Source organism: Capra hircus, chromosome 12 (assembly GCF_001704415.2).
Source record: "Capra hircus breed San Clemente chromosome 12, ASM170441v1, whole genome shotgun sequence".
Lineage (NCBI taxonomy): Eukaryota > Metazoa > Chordata > Mammalia > Artiodactyla > Bovidae > Capra > Capra hircus.
In genome coordinates, this window is record NC_030819.1 from 45,220 (window position 1) to 61,830 (window position 16,611).

Consider the following 16,611-nt stretch of genomic DNA (forward strand, 5'->3'; position numbering starts at 1 on the left):
CCTGTGCAAAAGAGGCTTCTGTAGGGAGCTGAGGTTTTTAACTCAGGCTGGAGAAATGTATGAAAGATCTATTACTCTATTGTTTAGGAATGTGATAAGCTGGACAGAGAAACAGACATAGCAAATAGATTCTATAGCCATAAATACAATTGCAAATGGCTAAGCTTCTCATTTTCATGAGGTAGACAGTTTATAAGTAAACAAAGTATAGGTGGTTATGGTCATTTTACATCTTGTGAAAATGACAGCTATCTTTGTCCAAGCATGTACTTACTGCATGCTGATCTCCATGCTGGGTGCTTTATGTATCTTATGTTGTTTAAGTTGTACAACTACCTTAGAGATTAGGCCCTGTCACCTCCATTTTGCAAAAGAGAAGATCAAAGCTTAGTTACATTAACTAGTCTGCCTGAAATAATAAAGTTTTTAAGTGCCAGGATGGGACTCATTCCACATATGTCAGGTTCTTTTCCATTCTGCTGATGGCCTCTTTATCACTTGCTTGGCCTGACTCCCTAATTATGTCCCTCTGGCTAACTGAAATAGAGAAAGTGGGGAGAGGTGTAGCTACAGTTAAAGGAACAGACCTAACATGGAGATCCTATAGCCAGAGAGTTTAAGCAAGATGTGGATACGGGTGAGTATAATGTAGTGGGTGGGACAAGAAGGACAAAATCTCTGAACAAAGAGCATAACTGAGATCAGGTGGGCAGGCTGTCAGCAGGAAAAATCAGCACCTACAGGCGGGCTGGGGAAGAACCCTACAACTAAGTGGGACACAAGGTTCCCCAGCAAACAGGCCAAACAGACCTCACACACTGCTTGGGGCAGCAAGACTCATTTTTGATCCCATTAGGTGGTGAAAGAGCTGCACATACACTGCTGTGAAGGCATGATTTGCAGAATATAAATATGAATCTGTAGGGTGTTAAGAGATACAGAACTTTCTAGAGTCTCATGCTCAGACACAAGAGGGGTTTGGGTGATTCACGAGCTCAATTTCAAACTGTCAAAGAATGTTTCATGGAAATCATGGGTTATGAGTTATCAAACACTGTCTATGGGAGAGAAAGGACTTTACTAGGAGGTCTTGTTCAAATGTGATGCTGTCAAGAAGTCTGGATGAGAATGGGATTCTTCATCTCTAAGAAGCTCCAGGAGATGCAGGTGCTGTTGACCCTGGCACCACAGTCTGAGTCATGAGGAATCAGGAAGCTGGTAGAAAAAGTGGGACAATTTGGGAGTGGGGGGAGGGGTTGCTTAGGAAATACATAAACTAGGAGAAAATGTAGGAAAATAACATATTTGCACATTATATCAAGGTCTAGTAAGCATCTATAAAAATGTATTATCCAAGTAATAACTCTGAGTAAGGAAAAAAATATAATAAACCAACATCAATCTACCTCTAGAGCAGAAAAATGCTTTAAAATAGCCTAGGACTCTCTAAAATGATCAAATAAACCATCAAACCATCTAAATGAAAAACTCAACCCATGTTCAATATCTACGCAGGAAGCCTAAGGTGCTATTTGCCTCATTTTTTGCTTGCTATTTCTTCTATAAATTAAAAACCAGCATAATACCTATTAATTTTTCCCATTTACCCTAACTTCCAGGAATTGGACAGCAGAGGAAATGAAGGAGAGAATAAAGCCCCATTTCTGTTGGTCTGGCTCACTCCCAGCAACCTCAGTCAATCAAATCCAACACAAAAGGGCATCCAGGAGTGACGGGGCCTGGGACAAGAGAGCAGGAGAGGAAACCTGAGGATGTACACAGGTGGTGTGAAATCACCTCATGAACATGCCACCTGGTTATAATCTTTAAACACAGAAATGACACTAATGGTGATACTGTGAGTGGACCATAACACAAATCAAAAGTCAACTAACTGAAGTTATTAATCCAGTCTCCAGATTCAATCATCCCACAAACATTTTAGAAGCTCAGATAGTCCTATGATTTGAAAATTTTAAGGTAGAAGAATACAAATATGTTATGTCCCTAAGATATAGATAATTCATATTTTATGTCTTTGGGGGAAATTTAAGACAGGAGCAAATTGATGGAATTATGTTTACTATGGGAAATCTGATGGACACACTTAACTGCTAGTAAGCAAACATCACCTTTGGTGATTTTAAGGACAGGATTTCATCATGAGGTACAGTTACTATTTTCCCAACCTACCCTGAAACTGGAAATACTTAGGAGCAAGCTTTTGCCATGTGACTAACTGAAGCTGCTCTCTGAACTGTAGCCTGCCAGGTTTCTCTGTGCATGGGGATTTTCCTGGCAAGAATACTGAAGTAGGTTGCCATGTCCTCCCCCAGGCCCTGCATGTCATTTGGTCAATAAATTTAATATTCTTTCATGTCACAAGGGCTTCCCAGGGGACACTAGTGGTAAAGAATCCCCCTGCCAATGCAAATAGAGGTAAGAGACCTCTGTTCAATCCCTGGGTTGGGAAGACCCCTTGGAGAATGAAATGGCAACCCATTCTAGTATTTTTGCCTGGAAAATCCCATGACCAGAGGAGCCTGGAGGGCTGCAGTCCATAGCGTCACACAGAGTCACAAGGGGATCATTCATTAAATATGGCTACGGTCCACTAGGTGGGTCTGAGGTAGATAGAATTTAAAACAGCAGTTCCTAAAGTATTTAACACATCTAGGAAACTAGTTACTTACAAGGAGTTGCATTGTGTGTATGTTTTGGTTACTGGTTGCACTTATCCATGTATTACTCACTCAACCTTGCAGCCAGCAGTCCCTCAGCACTCTCTATGTGCCCTGAAGAACACTTTCTGGGGAACAGAGCTAAAAATAAGATGTTCCCTGATCTTTAGAAGCCTTAGGGTACTCTGAGATACAGATTCAAAATTAGAAAACATGCCAAAATGCTCTTTTAATTGTGGTAAAATATATATAACATACAGTTTGCCAGTTTAACTATATTTAAATTGACAGTTTAGTCTTAAGATTTCATATTGTTGTGAAACAAACCTCCAGAATATTTTTGTCTTTTATTCTTTGTCTTGTAGAACTTAAATTCTATACTCATTAAACAATAACTCACTACTTTCCATCCCTCTGTCCTTGGTGACCATCATTCTACTTTCTGTCTTTAGGAATTTGATTACTTTAGGAACCCCATAAAAGTGGAATTATATAGTATTTGTTTCTTGTGTGCCTGGCATATTTCATTTAGTATGATGTATGCAAGGTTTATCCATGGGTCAGAAATTCCTTCCTTTTTAAGGCTGAATAATATTGCATTGTATGGATCAGGGGGCATCTTTTTCTTTTCCCCAGAATATGGCATTCTGCAGGGCACAGAGAGGGTGCTGAGGGACTGCTGGCTGGGGCAGTGAGTGAATAACATTTTATTTATCTATTCACCTGTTGATGGATACTTACAAGCACACATGTACGATAAATGCTATCTTAAGGGTATACAACATTAGGAGGAATTGGGAAGCAGATGCATTAGAATTAACTCAGAAAATGAGGAGGCTTTAACCAGAAGATGAAAGAGGGGAAGGGTCTCTGAAGTAGAGAGGGCAGTGTGTGCACACTGGAAGCGGGGAGGATGTGGTACTTTAGGAGAATCTACACACAACCTGAGTGTTGGGGAGTGTGTGAACATGAGGACTTGAGGCTGGAGAGGTAGGTGGAGAAGAGATGCCTACTGCCTTCTGTTCTGGTTTAGTCTGTTCTTCAAGACTCTGCCCTGGTCCCAGCTGAGGGCCTCAAGCTGCATGGGAAAAGAACATCACTTGCAGACATGGGTGCTGACAGGACCAGGTCACAAGCCTTTCTGCCATCTTCCACCTGGAATCTTCCCTTCTCCTCTCAGTTTGCTTTCATCAACTCTGAGTGAGTCTCCGGACTCTGCCTCCATGGAGGGCTTTGGTTTTTCACCCATGACTGAATCATGATTCTGGCTCTCCTCTGGTGGCTCTGAGCTGGCCACACAATCCCTGCTAGAATGGATCTAGGACTACCCTATGGTTCCAGCAGCAGCTCGCCCAGTCCAATAAGGATCAGATCTGTGCTTCAGAAAGAAGCGGTCTGTGGGGGCAGGACAGGAGGATGACAGTCGGGTGTGGGTTAATGGAGGACAAGTCTACAGGAAGAGCCAAAGGACAGAGGAGGAGGCCATAACTGAAGGGCATCATAGGAAGAAGAGAAGATTTTAGAAATACAAAGAAGAATGGATGGGGAAAAAGGAGATATTGGAGAGTTAGAGACAGTGAGTCAAGGCTGACTTCTCAGAATCCACATGAATAATCAGGTGTTAATATAGTGTCCTGGGTCAGGCTAAGTTATATAGTTCAGGAGCTCAGGACCCACCAACCACCATGAGGGAGTTCACAACACAGGGAAAGAAATATTGGGATCCCCATCCCCTGGTCAATTTTCAAGAGAGATTCACCTGTGACGTCACAGATCTAATCTGCACCCATGAAGAACAAAGAGTCCCCCCAACGCACACAAAAAAGTCAACAGTAGATGTGGCACTAAATCTTCAGCTGAATCTTAAAGAGGCAAATGGCTTAAACAAACCTTTTCTCCTGGTTTAATGTCTGTCGTCAGGTCCTTCAATACCAGAGGCCCATCTGAGCTGTACTTGAAGTTCACATTGCTCAAGGCAATCATTCCATTGTTGGGCCAGTCTGGTGGCGGACGAAACTCGAGTTCCCAGGGTGCTTCTTGCTCAAGCTCTGTATATTCTATCACCCTTTCTACTGAAATCATCTGAAACATATATGACATCATGTGGGTTAGGAGCACAGGGTTTTATTTATGTGTGTTCAGAGACTGTAAATAAGGTGTTCTGTTTTTATATCTTCATATCTGCTTTTTATATGGTTAAGAATATTCCAGGTCTTAACATCTGCGAAGGACTGAAGTAGGAGTGTGATGACTCCTTTGATGCTTTACAAATTTATTTATCATCCTGTAACAGTTTCACTTAGGGCTGTTTCCTTCAGCATTATATTAAAACTAAAAGAATTACATAAATGAATGCAAAGATTTTATTTATTCACTTTCCACATCTTAATAAAAAGAATTTTGTCAAAGAAAAGAATACTTATGAACACTAATCAGTGGTTATTAAAGGGCCAAGTGTTATAGAGGAGTAGAACTGGATGGTCATCAAACCTCATTTTAATAATTTCTCACTTTCTACTCTATTAGAAGAGAGGAATGAAAATATTGCATTTTTATTTTTTTCTCTCTTTGGGACAATATGCAATACTCAAAGAATATAATTTAAATACTGACCAAGTTCTAAACAAAAATAACTTGACATCTTTGATAGCACATTCAGAGAGGTGGCTTATTCTACCAAAAAGGAGGAATACCAGCACATTCAGGTGTTTAACACATACAAGAATAAATGCTAAAATGAGGTGGGGACATATATCTATCAATTAAACAAAGAACTACAAAATATTGAATTCTTCTTTTACCAATAATGAGGAATTACCAGTTAAGAAACAATAATAAACAACCTCCCCCCAAACTCGTTTATATTCTCCCCAAGATTTCAGAACCTCCCTCCTACAGAGACATTTCTTACATTTGAAGACAGTTTGTGATGAATAAAAACCTGCTGACATGGCACACATAAGACTGAGTAAAAGATGTACTTTTTTACTGTAGCTTTAAACAGATGCAGGAAGATATAAAAAAAACTGTGAGCTAGATGTAAAAACGATTTTTAATATTTTACATGAGAATTCCTTTTATACTTTCTAATGGCAAGAAGTAGTACAAGGTTAAGAATGTTAAGATAAACATCACCATAGTCTCAACTTCAACACTTAGCCTGATGCACCATGGGAACACCACCATGATGTTGAGGGCATAGGACAGTATCAGGCCAACCTGCCCAACGTTCAAAGCTAAATGAGGAAGAAGAGGGGGAAAAAAAGTCAGTCCTGTTTTTGACCTTGAGGCCAGTTCCTTCTATCACTTTATTAAGAATTCCTTTATAATGTTTAAATCATTAACATATAATGACAATATTACTTATACTTTTACTATCATTTGATTGAGTCCACAATACAATTAAAACCTCCCTCCCAAAAACTTAAAACCACTATGAATTCAGAAAGACTTAAATGAACTTAATCTCAACATTGTCAATATACAGTAGACAGTGAGGAATAATGTTATTATTAAGATTTTTGTCGTGGTTTCAAGAACAATCAAACAATTTCACTTTCTATGTCCAATGCAACCATAGTTGGAAACCATGAAAAACAAGGCAATGGTTTCTAAAAGCCAGTGCTTTTAAAACTAAAATACCATTCTCATTGTTCCATATTAAAGACTGTGATTCAATATTGCTCTTATAGAACATTTAGGGCTGGTAAATTCATGCCATGTACACCAACAACTGCTCATCTGGTACCCACACAGCGATGAGGATGGTGTCCTTTGCTACAGAGAATCTTTCTCATCCTCGTGCACCAAGCACCTACAACCAAGAGACCCCAGTATCCCTAAAGCCAAAATCTAAAGTCCCAACTTGGACAAAAAGCTTTATGGAAAATTTGGTTCTCTCCATCCAACTACTAAACACTACCAGGAAAGTTTCTAAGGTCAGCTTGCTATCGCTGAGTAGACATCAACTGATTCAAAGAAAGAGAAAAGAATAAAAGGTCCCATCAAGACCCAAATGACCTCTCTACATGGTTCACACTGTGGAATCACATGCTGCAAATGCTTTAGTACAATTCATTAGAACCAAACTATACTTGTTAGACAAGGCAGCAAGACTTTAATATAATAACTGTAAATACAGCTATCAATTTTAATCACACCATAAATAGTTATTTACACCCATACTTACTTTGTGCAAGAAGCAGGGACCCAAAGTCAACAAGAGAGATGAAGATAAAATAGATGATATCGAGACGCAAAAAGAACCATCGGTTTATAGTCAAAAGCAAGAACCAGGCCTCTGGATTTGTGAACCATAAGAAGCATAATGAATAAGTTAGAAAAACCATGTGTTAACAACAAGAAAGACCATTTTGCTCAGTTGAGCTACAGAAGATTTTTAAACAAAGTAGGGTGGCAAAGTTATACACCCAAGGAACATAAAGGTTCCAAAAAGCTGTTTTGATACCAGATAACATGAGATACAGAAGAATCAAGCCAGGGGCTCTGTGGAACTATATTCAATAGCTTGTAATAATTTATGATGGAAAATTACCTGAAATAAATACACATATAAAACTGAATCATTTTGTTGTACATCTGAAACTAATATACTACTGTTTATCAACTATAATTCAATAAGAAAAAAATTCAACTCACAGATTATAAACAGTAATATGATCACAATGGAGAAAATGGGAAAATGGTCTCATTGGTGCATTTCCGACAGTGCTAGGCCTCGACGTGAGGCTCATCCTCTCTTACGGCCAACTGTTCCTGGCTTTCTGACAGCAGAGAGCACAGCTCACATGCTGTTTCCAGCACCTCCACGCTTACTACAGGGCCCTGCCCTGTTTATTCTTAGGAGCCAGTGTCTATACAACCATGAGCTAACTGAATCTGCATGTGACTTTCAAAATGCCGTTTTATCTTTAAGATACAGTAAAGACTGGCGAGATGGGCGAGGATTTTACAGATTTAGAGAGAATTCTAAAATTTCTACCTAGGGAAAAATATTACCAATATTTGGAATAATATTAACCAAGTGAGTTAAAAATCTGTTTATTAGATAATGATTTACCTCAATGAAATCTGCTGCCCTGCATGCTCTGAAAAGAGAGTTGACAAACTATAGCCTGTGGGCCAAGAACACCATCACCTGCTTTTGTAAATAAAGTTTTATTGGAACACGGTCATGTGCTTTTGCTGATGTATTAGCTTTGCCGGTTTTGTGCTACAACAGCAAAGTTGAGTTACGACAGAGATAGAATGGCACACAAAGTCTAAAATATTTACTATCTGTTGTTTGAAAAAATAAAAAAAAAGTATACTGACTCCTGTCCTAAAGGGACAGAAAGCCACAGGACTCTGTGATGGAAGGACAATGGAAGTCGGTCTGGGGAAAAGAGGGAAGAGGGGAGCACAGATGGGGTGCTGAGAGGAAGGGGTGGGGGAGGCAAGTGTGCAGAGGGGGACATGCGGCAGTACAGAGAGAGGTGCTGGCCAGCAAGACCATCTGAGAGGGAGGTCAGGCCTCAGACGACAGCACATCCCATCTTTGAAATCATCTCCAGAAACCCACAGACCTGAATGCAAGTCCTGGTGTGAGTCAAACAGTTTCTGAAACCTCTGCTCAGCTTTGTAGGCCCGGATGGTCCAGAGTCCTTGGAGAGAAGATGCTAAGTGGGAAAACACTGGGCTCTGTGCTGGGGAAGCAGAGACAGACACATGACAGAAAGTCAGGGAGGCTGGATACAAAGAAACCCATTGCCTCCCGTGTGCTGTGTTTGCACGTTCTGCCAAATAGCGCACTAGAATTCCTGGTGGGGCTGCCTGGGGGAGAAGGGATGATGCCCTTTCTGGAGAGAATTCTCCATGTGCCGCTCAAACTCCTGCTCACATCAAGCTTCACCTTAATGACCTAGAAATGAAAGATTCTCTTTGAATCTATCTTTGTGCATGCATGTTAAGTCTTTTTAATTGTGTCTGACTCTTCACGACCCTATGGACTCACCCACCAGGCTCCTCTGTACATGGGATTCTCCAGGCAAGAATACTGGAGTGGGTTGCCATACCCTCTTCCAGGGGATCTTCCCAACCCAAGAATTGAACTCATGTCTATTGTGGCTCCTGCATTGCAGGCTGATTCTTTACCGTTGAGCCACCAGGGAAGCCTGAATCTATCTTTAACCAAATTCAAATCTGACCTAGATTTAGATACTGAAACTCTTTACTAGCTCATTTATCACAATCCTCAAACATGGCCTCTCTTCAAAGTATTCCCTGACATCTCTCTGGGTGGAAACTGTTCACAAACTTTTGATTCAATAGCATTTTCTTTGACTGCACTGGGTCATCATTGCGGCATGCAAGCTTTCTTTAGTTGTAGTGCATGGGCTTCCATTATTTTAGATCACAAGCTCTAGAGCTCATGTGCTCAGTAGTTGCAGCACATGGGCTCTCTAGTTGTGGCACACAGGATTAGCTGCCCTGTGACATATAGGATCCTAGTTCACCAATCAGGGATCAAGCCTAAGTCCCCTGCATTGGAAGGCAGATTCTTAACCACTGGATGACCAAGATAGTCCCAATTCAATAGCATTTTTAAATTTAACTCTCTTTGAGAGTTCTTACCACACTGAATTTTGGTGAGGTATCTGTGTGCTGTCTCCAACTTAGATGAGTAACCTAAGAGCCAGGATAGAGTCAGTACATCCCCTACACTGAACCAGAGCCAGACATAGGACAGGGGCAAGATGAGTAAGAGGAGCAGACAGTCTGCCGTCTCCCCCATCCTGGGACCCTCCCTGCACCTGCACCAGGAGTCTCTGCATGGGTCACAGAACACCTGGTACTGTACCGCCCTTGTGCCCACAGGACTTGCTTAGCCAGGTGTCTCTGAATGGTCTTGACTTCTGCTCTGGGAATCTAATCGAGGTTTTTAAAACTACCTGCTCAATGCTTTTTCTGGCATTTGAAGGTCACTGTGGCATGTGACACTCACATCACCTTGTAAAACCTAACTGTGCCCTTAGTGATCATTCTCTTTGAGTGACTTCATGTGGGTTTGGGGTCTGGTGTCCCTTCACTGACCATTCATTTCCTGCCATCTTCTCAAAGAGGACATTGACCACAAGCACCAGGGTTAGGTACCTGCCCATCAGGAAATAGGTGGGCTGCAGGCTGCCAGGCAGGGAGGACCTTTATGGTTCTCATTTCCACCATGAATGAGGCTGTAACCTGCTGCTGTCAGAGGCAGATAGTGAGCCTGTGACCTCTGTCTGGGTTGAGTGATAGCTTGCGTTGTATCAGCAGGAAATACTGACATCACTGTGTTACTTGTACATCTCTTAGAAAAGACCTGTTAGTAAAATCTGGGAATTTAGGGCATGTTAAGGTCACTTATCTTGCAGGAGGCCTCAGAAATTGTATAAAATGATGGGGAAAGAATCAAAGGGGAGAAACCCCAAATTACTTTTAGGTTTTCACTCCTTAGCCTGGCATCCAATGCCTGTCTGGGTGACAGTTCAGTCATTATCGACATATACACAGGCTCCACAGGCATGGAGGGGCTGAAGCGGGGCAGGGTACAAATGGGCAAAGACACGGAACTCTTCTTGTGCTTAGTATTCCTAGATCTATCATATAAGAAAGGAAGGAGCAGGCTTCCTCCTCTGAGACACTGGAGCTCAGAAAGGATGGGAAGCCCTGGGCTGGGGGAGGACAGTCTGGGCTGGGTCCTAGCTGACCATCCACTCAGCCCTGTGGCTCTTTCTACCTGGGACATCTGATCAGGAACCCTAACTGTTAGGGACCCTCAGCTGTAATATTGCTGTAAGGAAAAAAACCTTCTTTGAAACAGGACATGATATAACATTTCCCTTTGTATCTAATTCAGGCAAAGAGCCTAAAGTGGTTCAATGGTGTTTCTGACCTTCCAAGGACATGTCTGTGGTCTTACTTCAGCATCCACACTGTTCTCTCTCTTCATTCTATTGCATGCCAAGTTGCTTCAATCATGTCTGACTCTGCAGTCCTATAGACTGTAGTTCACCAGGCTTCTCTGTCCATGGGATTCTCCAGGCAAGAAGACTGGAGTGGATTGTCATGCCCTCCTCCAGGGGATCTTCCCAACCCAGAGATCAAACCAGCATTTCTTTGGTCTCCTACATTGGTAGGTGAGTTCGTTACCACTAGCACCACCTGGGAAAGCCTTATTCTATTGAGTAACATTTAATTGTTTTATTTTAGCTTTTACTTTACACTTTTAAAATAGCAATATGAACTTTTAACAGCACTTTTAAGACTGAGCTCATGCTCCAAATAACAAAGGCTAAGAACTCTCTTCAGGTCTTTTCTGCATTCCCAGCAGGTGTCCCAACCAGACCCAAGAACTGAATTATTCTGGAGGCAGGGGGCTCACAGCGATGACACAGGTGAATTTCAGGCCCATCACACTGTCAGTAGGATGTCAAGAGTCCAGCTCCAGAGAACACAGAAAACTCACTAGAACCAGGCTGTGATTTGCAGAGCAAAAGTGACGTCAACACTATTCGTCACAAACAAGGCTTCTGAGCAGGAAGCAGACGTGCCTGTTCCCCCAGGGAGAGTCCTGGAACGAACTCTTCAGCATGGCCTCCCCCATTTGTTTCCCTCACCAGGAGATCAAAGTGCAGGTGATTCTTGCCAGCAAGGATGGAGGATAGGGTTGACTTTAGAAACCAGGTGTCATCTCAGCCTTGCACACCAGGGAACCAAACACTCCATCACCTACCTCACCTCATGCCCAAGAATTACAGTGGGCCAGAGGGAATCAGGACCTGTGAAAATCTATCCTGTTTCTTTCAAACCCCACTAGGGGTGAGCAGGATGCCAGAATGAGGGAACTGGAGGGTCTACAAAGAAAGTTAACTGGCACATGAGGAGAGGGGATGTCAAGGCTCTGATCTTATCTTGCATAAGATCACATAACACCCTTTTCCCCACAAAGACTGAGCTCATGATCCTGAAGCAGACTATATAACAGCCATGACATCAGCCAGAAGTCATAGACATGTATAACCCTACAGTTTACATGACATACGGCTGTGTCTCCACAACCCTAAGGACACTTGGGGACACACCCCACCTGGACTGCAGATCTTCCCTGGGGCAGGGGCGGGGGGCCAGGGAACCACATGAAAAGACCCCAGGGTGACAGCCTCGCTGCAGGTTATCATTCACCTTTGCGAGAACTGCCAGTTGTTACTATGTTCTTAACTCCTTCACATTTGGACTTCCCTGGTGGCTCTGTGGATGAGAATCTGGCTGCCAGCGCAGGAGACAAGGGCTCATCCCTGATCTGGGGAGATCCCACAAGCCAAAGAGCAACTAAACCTGTGCACAATTATTATTGAGACTCTGCTCTAGAGCCTGAGAGCCACAAGTTCTGAGCTCACAAGCTGGAAGCCCAAGCCCCGTAGAGCCTGTGTCCCCTCAACAAAAGAAGCCATCACAGTGAGAAGCCCACATACCAGAACTAGAGAAAAGCCGACATACCAATGAAAACTTAGCACAGCCAAAAACAAATAAATAAAAAATTTTAAATACCCTCACGTTCAAAGTTCTGGTGCCTTTGGTAGTCACTAGCAAATATTTTGGGGCTTCCCTGGTAGCTCAGCTGATAAAGAATTTGCCTGCAATGCAAGAGACCGTGGTTTAATTCTTGGGTTGTGAAGATCCCCTGAAGAAGGGATAGGCTACCCATTCAAGTATTCATGGGCTTCTCTGGTGGCTCAGATGGTATAGAATCCACCTGGAAGGCAGGAAACCTTGGTTCAGTCCCAGGGTTGGGAAGATCCCCTGGAGGAGGGCATGGCAACACACTCCAGTATTCTTGACTGGAATCGCCATGGACAGAGGAGGAGCCAGGTGGCTACAGTCCATGGGGTCACAAAGAGTCAATATGACTGAGCAACTAAGCACAGCACAGCACATATTTTACAAGCATCAATTCAAGAAATCCTGAGAGCCCCAGAAGGCAGGTATCAGTATACCTGTGACAGAGGGAAAACCAGACTGAGGAATTAAGGGCACTTCCTGCCCAAGATTAAGCAAATTAACTCACCTAAGTGGTAGAGCTGAGTGTCAGACCCAATTCTTATTTCCAAGGCTGGGCTTTTAATCATAACAGCAGTGTCTCAGAGGGAGAATAATCAAGGTTAAGGATGTCCATGCATGCCTAAACGCACTTTTCTCCAGATTTTGTTTACCTTCAGAAAACCCTCAAATCTTACTTAGCTAACATCCAACAGCCTTAGCCATCACCATACATCATACTAAGCACCTTAATTTCAATAAAGTCCCAGGGAATCCAGCATGAGAATGCCTGAAAACAGCAGACTTGAGGATCTATGATCTGAATAAATGTGGCACATGTGTTAAACCTCCCTTTGCAATGTCCCTGGCAAACATTGCTAGTTGATCACAGAATCCTTACAGATAGGATTTGATACAGATTCATAATTCAGGCACTGCCAAATTAATAGGTTTGGCTAGAGAAATGCAACCAAATGCCATCCTGGTTTTGCATTTTGGTTATGCTCAGGTTCTATAAAAATGAAAAACTATTATGATCAACTGCATATTTGTCACTAAGAGGACAAAAGTCAACATAATGCTCCAAAAAGGTAGGCAGCTGGATCTGAATATAAACCTCAGGATTTTAGCAGTTTTTCAGAGCACAGGAATGAAGTAGGCTTATGCCTTCTGGTTATAGTGATCAGATGTCTTTTTGCCGGTGGCTCCAGCAGTGGCCTTAAGATATACTATTAGTTACTGCATAGAGAAAAAAGTGGTATCATTATTTATGGCACAGACCCACAACCTGGAGAGAGAACATAAACAGTTCTAATCAACAGCACATCTCATTTGGTTACCTGGGGTGTGGAAGAAGGATATCTGGATTGATTTTACTGTCTAACACTGTTGCAGCCTACTAGATTGCAAAAAACCAAATACTCCACAGGGATGGGGCCAAAAAGTTCTCAGACTCTACAGGTGAAATCCTGTACTGCTTTTTGAAAAGGGCCTCAGGAGGTGTCCTTTTCTCCACTTCCATGTGGATGGGAAATGGCCCACGCTCCAGACAAAAATCTCTGAAAAACATTCCTTCTAGAACAATCCCTCTTTGAATGGAACAACCTGCTTTGAACAAGACTATTGAAGACTCCATTTTATGACTGACTTGAAATCATAAAATGATTGAAGCCCTGTCTACACAAAACACTGTATGGAGCTCATCACTTCTATTTAGTTTTCCCAGGTCCTACCATCCTACCAAATCACATCAGCAAAATATCACACATGTCTGGACTCTACTACTCCATAATCCAATCAAACACCTCACAAAACCCAGACCTCATGGGAGTTTAGGTGGTTCTCTTGACTGAGAAATTTTTCTACAGCGTTTAAGACACCAACTGTACTTTATGCAAATACATAGGATGAATGCCTCTCAAGAGTTTATTATTAAAAATGAAACACACACATTTCACCACCGAAAACTCCTTTGTCTTGATTAACTTAGATTTTTCCACTTAGTAGATACAGAGAAGAATGAGACTCAATATGTTTCTCTTCTTGGCTTGGTTTCTAGAAAGTTAAGTTGGTATTAACTTGCAGTAACTATCCAAAGTTAAGGTTTCTGACACAAACATCTTCCTTTATTTTCTGTCCTTATACCTTCTTTAAAAATATTTAACAATTCTACCTTCATTATAATTCTTTGTTTTAATATTGATGAAATATGTCTGTGCATTAATGATGAGATACATTCTGTATTATTTCATCCTCTGTGATTACCTGAAGAATAGAATGATTAATCATAAAATAATGTTCCCCATTATTCTAAAACTAGGAAGCTGAATGGAGTGATAAACTGAAAGTCTACTAAACAGATCATCCCCCTGGGTCCTCCTGAAGGGATTATTTCCAGTAGCATTTATATGAACTGTCTTGGGGATGGGTGCCCAGAGTGTGACATCAGCTCAAATACTAGTGATGATAAAGAGCAAACCTGGAAATAATAGGGCTTATCTTTTCAATGCATTTAACAACTACAACTTACCATCTTAGGAGTATGTGAAATAATGTATTTTCTAAAAATATCACCTCTGATATATGAGTATATTTCCTGATGCCTCCTTTCCTTTTCTTAATATTTTCCTTTCCTTGTCATTTCTAGTAACTTTGAGGGAAGAAAAATTCCCTATTTTCCTTCTACAATAGTACTAACATGATGAAACATATTATTTTTTGGAAAACTGTTCACTGGGTAGCTGTTCTGTATTAGGAAGTGTGTCGTGAACAAGACAAAAATGGCCCCTGTCCACATTTGTCCTTGTGCTAAAATGCAAAGCTGCAGCTCACCTGCCACCCTTGCAACTTGGCTTAAGGGTCACACTGACTCACAGGGCCCATAATATATAATTACCTAATGCTTACTTAGGGATAAATTCCAAACGATATATTCTGAAGGATTTCAGGGGTGTGGTTAATTATGGTATAAATGCAGCCAACCTGCATTGCCATCCCAACCCGAGAGTCCCAGTACTCACTTGAACATTCCAGGCGTTTCACATCTCGTGACGTCTCTAAGAAATACCGCCGAAGAAAAAAGAAAATGACGACGAGGGGAATCACAGGTATAGCAATCCAAGGAATCACCACCACCACCACACCCAACACACCAATCAGTTGTAGAAATGTCTGGAAGAATGAAAAATAGACACAGGGGCCTCTTTATCAAGGATTCTTTTCAAAAATAAACTTTAATAGTCTATTTTGTTGGGATTAATCTTCTTTTCCTGAAAGATGTATTGAAATAGTAGAGAAAGCTTTGCCACCCAAACAAATTAAATTATAGGTGGTTCTAATGATATTTATTGCAAGATTATGTGTGTGTGTGCTCAGTCGCTTAGTCGTATCCAACTCTTTGTGATCACATGAACCACAGCCCTGCAAGCACCTCTGTCCGCGAATTCTCCAGGCAAGAATACTGGAGTGTGTTTCCGTTTCCTCCTCCAGGGGATCTTCCCAACTCAAGAATCAAATACATGCCTCCTGCATCTCCTACATTGCCAGGTGAATTCTTTACCACTAGCCACCTGGGAAGCTCTATTACATGATTGCTGTGTGCCAAAAACCTTAAGAACCTTCTAGGTATTAGCTCTTTTAATACAGTTAGTAGCCTATACGGTAGGAATCTCTAATTTTAATAGATGAGAGAATATTTGAGGTTGAGAGAGACTAGGACTTGAAGCGTAAACTATCATGAACCAGTAGGTATTACTAGAGATGAATGAGCAGGCATCACAGATAAGGAAACCAGAAGCCTCAGTTACACAGGTAAGGATAAAGAAGTGGTTAATTACAATTAGTGTCCAGTAAAGGAGGAAAAGATGCAAATGTGACTTTTGGAAGTGGATTTTTCTTTCCTGGTTTTCTATCCATAGTTAACATTTACTGAGTGCTGACTCTGTACAGGGCTACACATTTAATACTTGACATGTATTAGCTTATTACTCCTCACAATAGCCCTATCAAGTAATAGTATTATCTCATTTTACAGATGAAAACACTGAGTCACAGGGAAAGGAAAAGGAGCTTGATGGAAACAAAGCCTGAGCCATGGAGTCAGAGTCTACATCATGAGCCATTAGGACATACTTAAGCTTGTTCCCAACATACTGCCAAATATTTATTGTCCAGGAAAATTATTTTTACTTATTTGAGCCTCTTAATTTATCTTAAATTTTTCTTCTAAATACCTTATTTAAGGAATTTCAGAGTTCATCAGCATGCCCAATAAAGAACAGACAAAAGAAGAGAAATGTGATAAAACCAATTAACGCTGAGTAAATTCCACAAAACAACTTCTGAATGCTGGCAG

The 16,611-nt window shown here is 41.5% G+C and overlaps 1 protein-coding gene across 1 annotated transcript in view; it reads right to left on the bottom strand.

The window, feature by feature from the left end:
• Positions 1–16,611, bottom strand: part of LOC102177789 (multidrug resistance-associated protein 4-like) — a gene marked incomplete at its 3' end in the record, with an annotated part of 234,569 nt that overhangs the window by 32,077 nt on the left and 185,881 nt on the right. The window contains exons 18-22 of the mRNA XM_018056287.1: positions 15,278–15,428; positions 8,267–8,386; positions 6,871–6,981; positions 5,817–5,917; positions 4,572–4,763 (exon numbers count right to left, since the gene is read on the bottom strand). Of these exons, the coding sequence (XP_017911776.1) occupies positions 4,572–4,763; positions 5,817–5,917; positions 6,871–6,981; positions 8,267–8,386; positions 15,278–15,428 (675 nt within the window). The remainder of the gene's footprint in view (positions 1–4,571; positions 4,764–5,816; positions 5,918–6,870; positions 6,982–8,266; positions 8,387–15,277; positions 15,429–16,611) is intronic.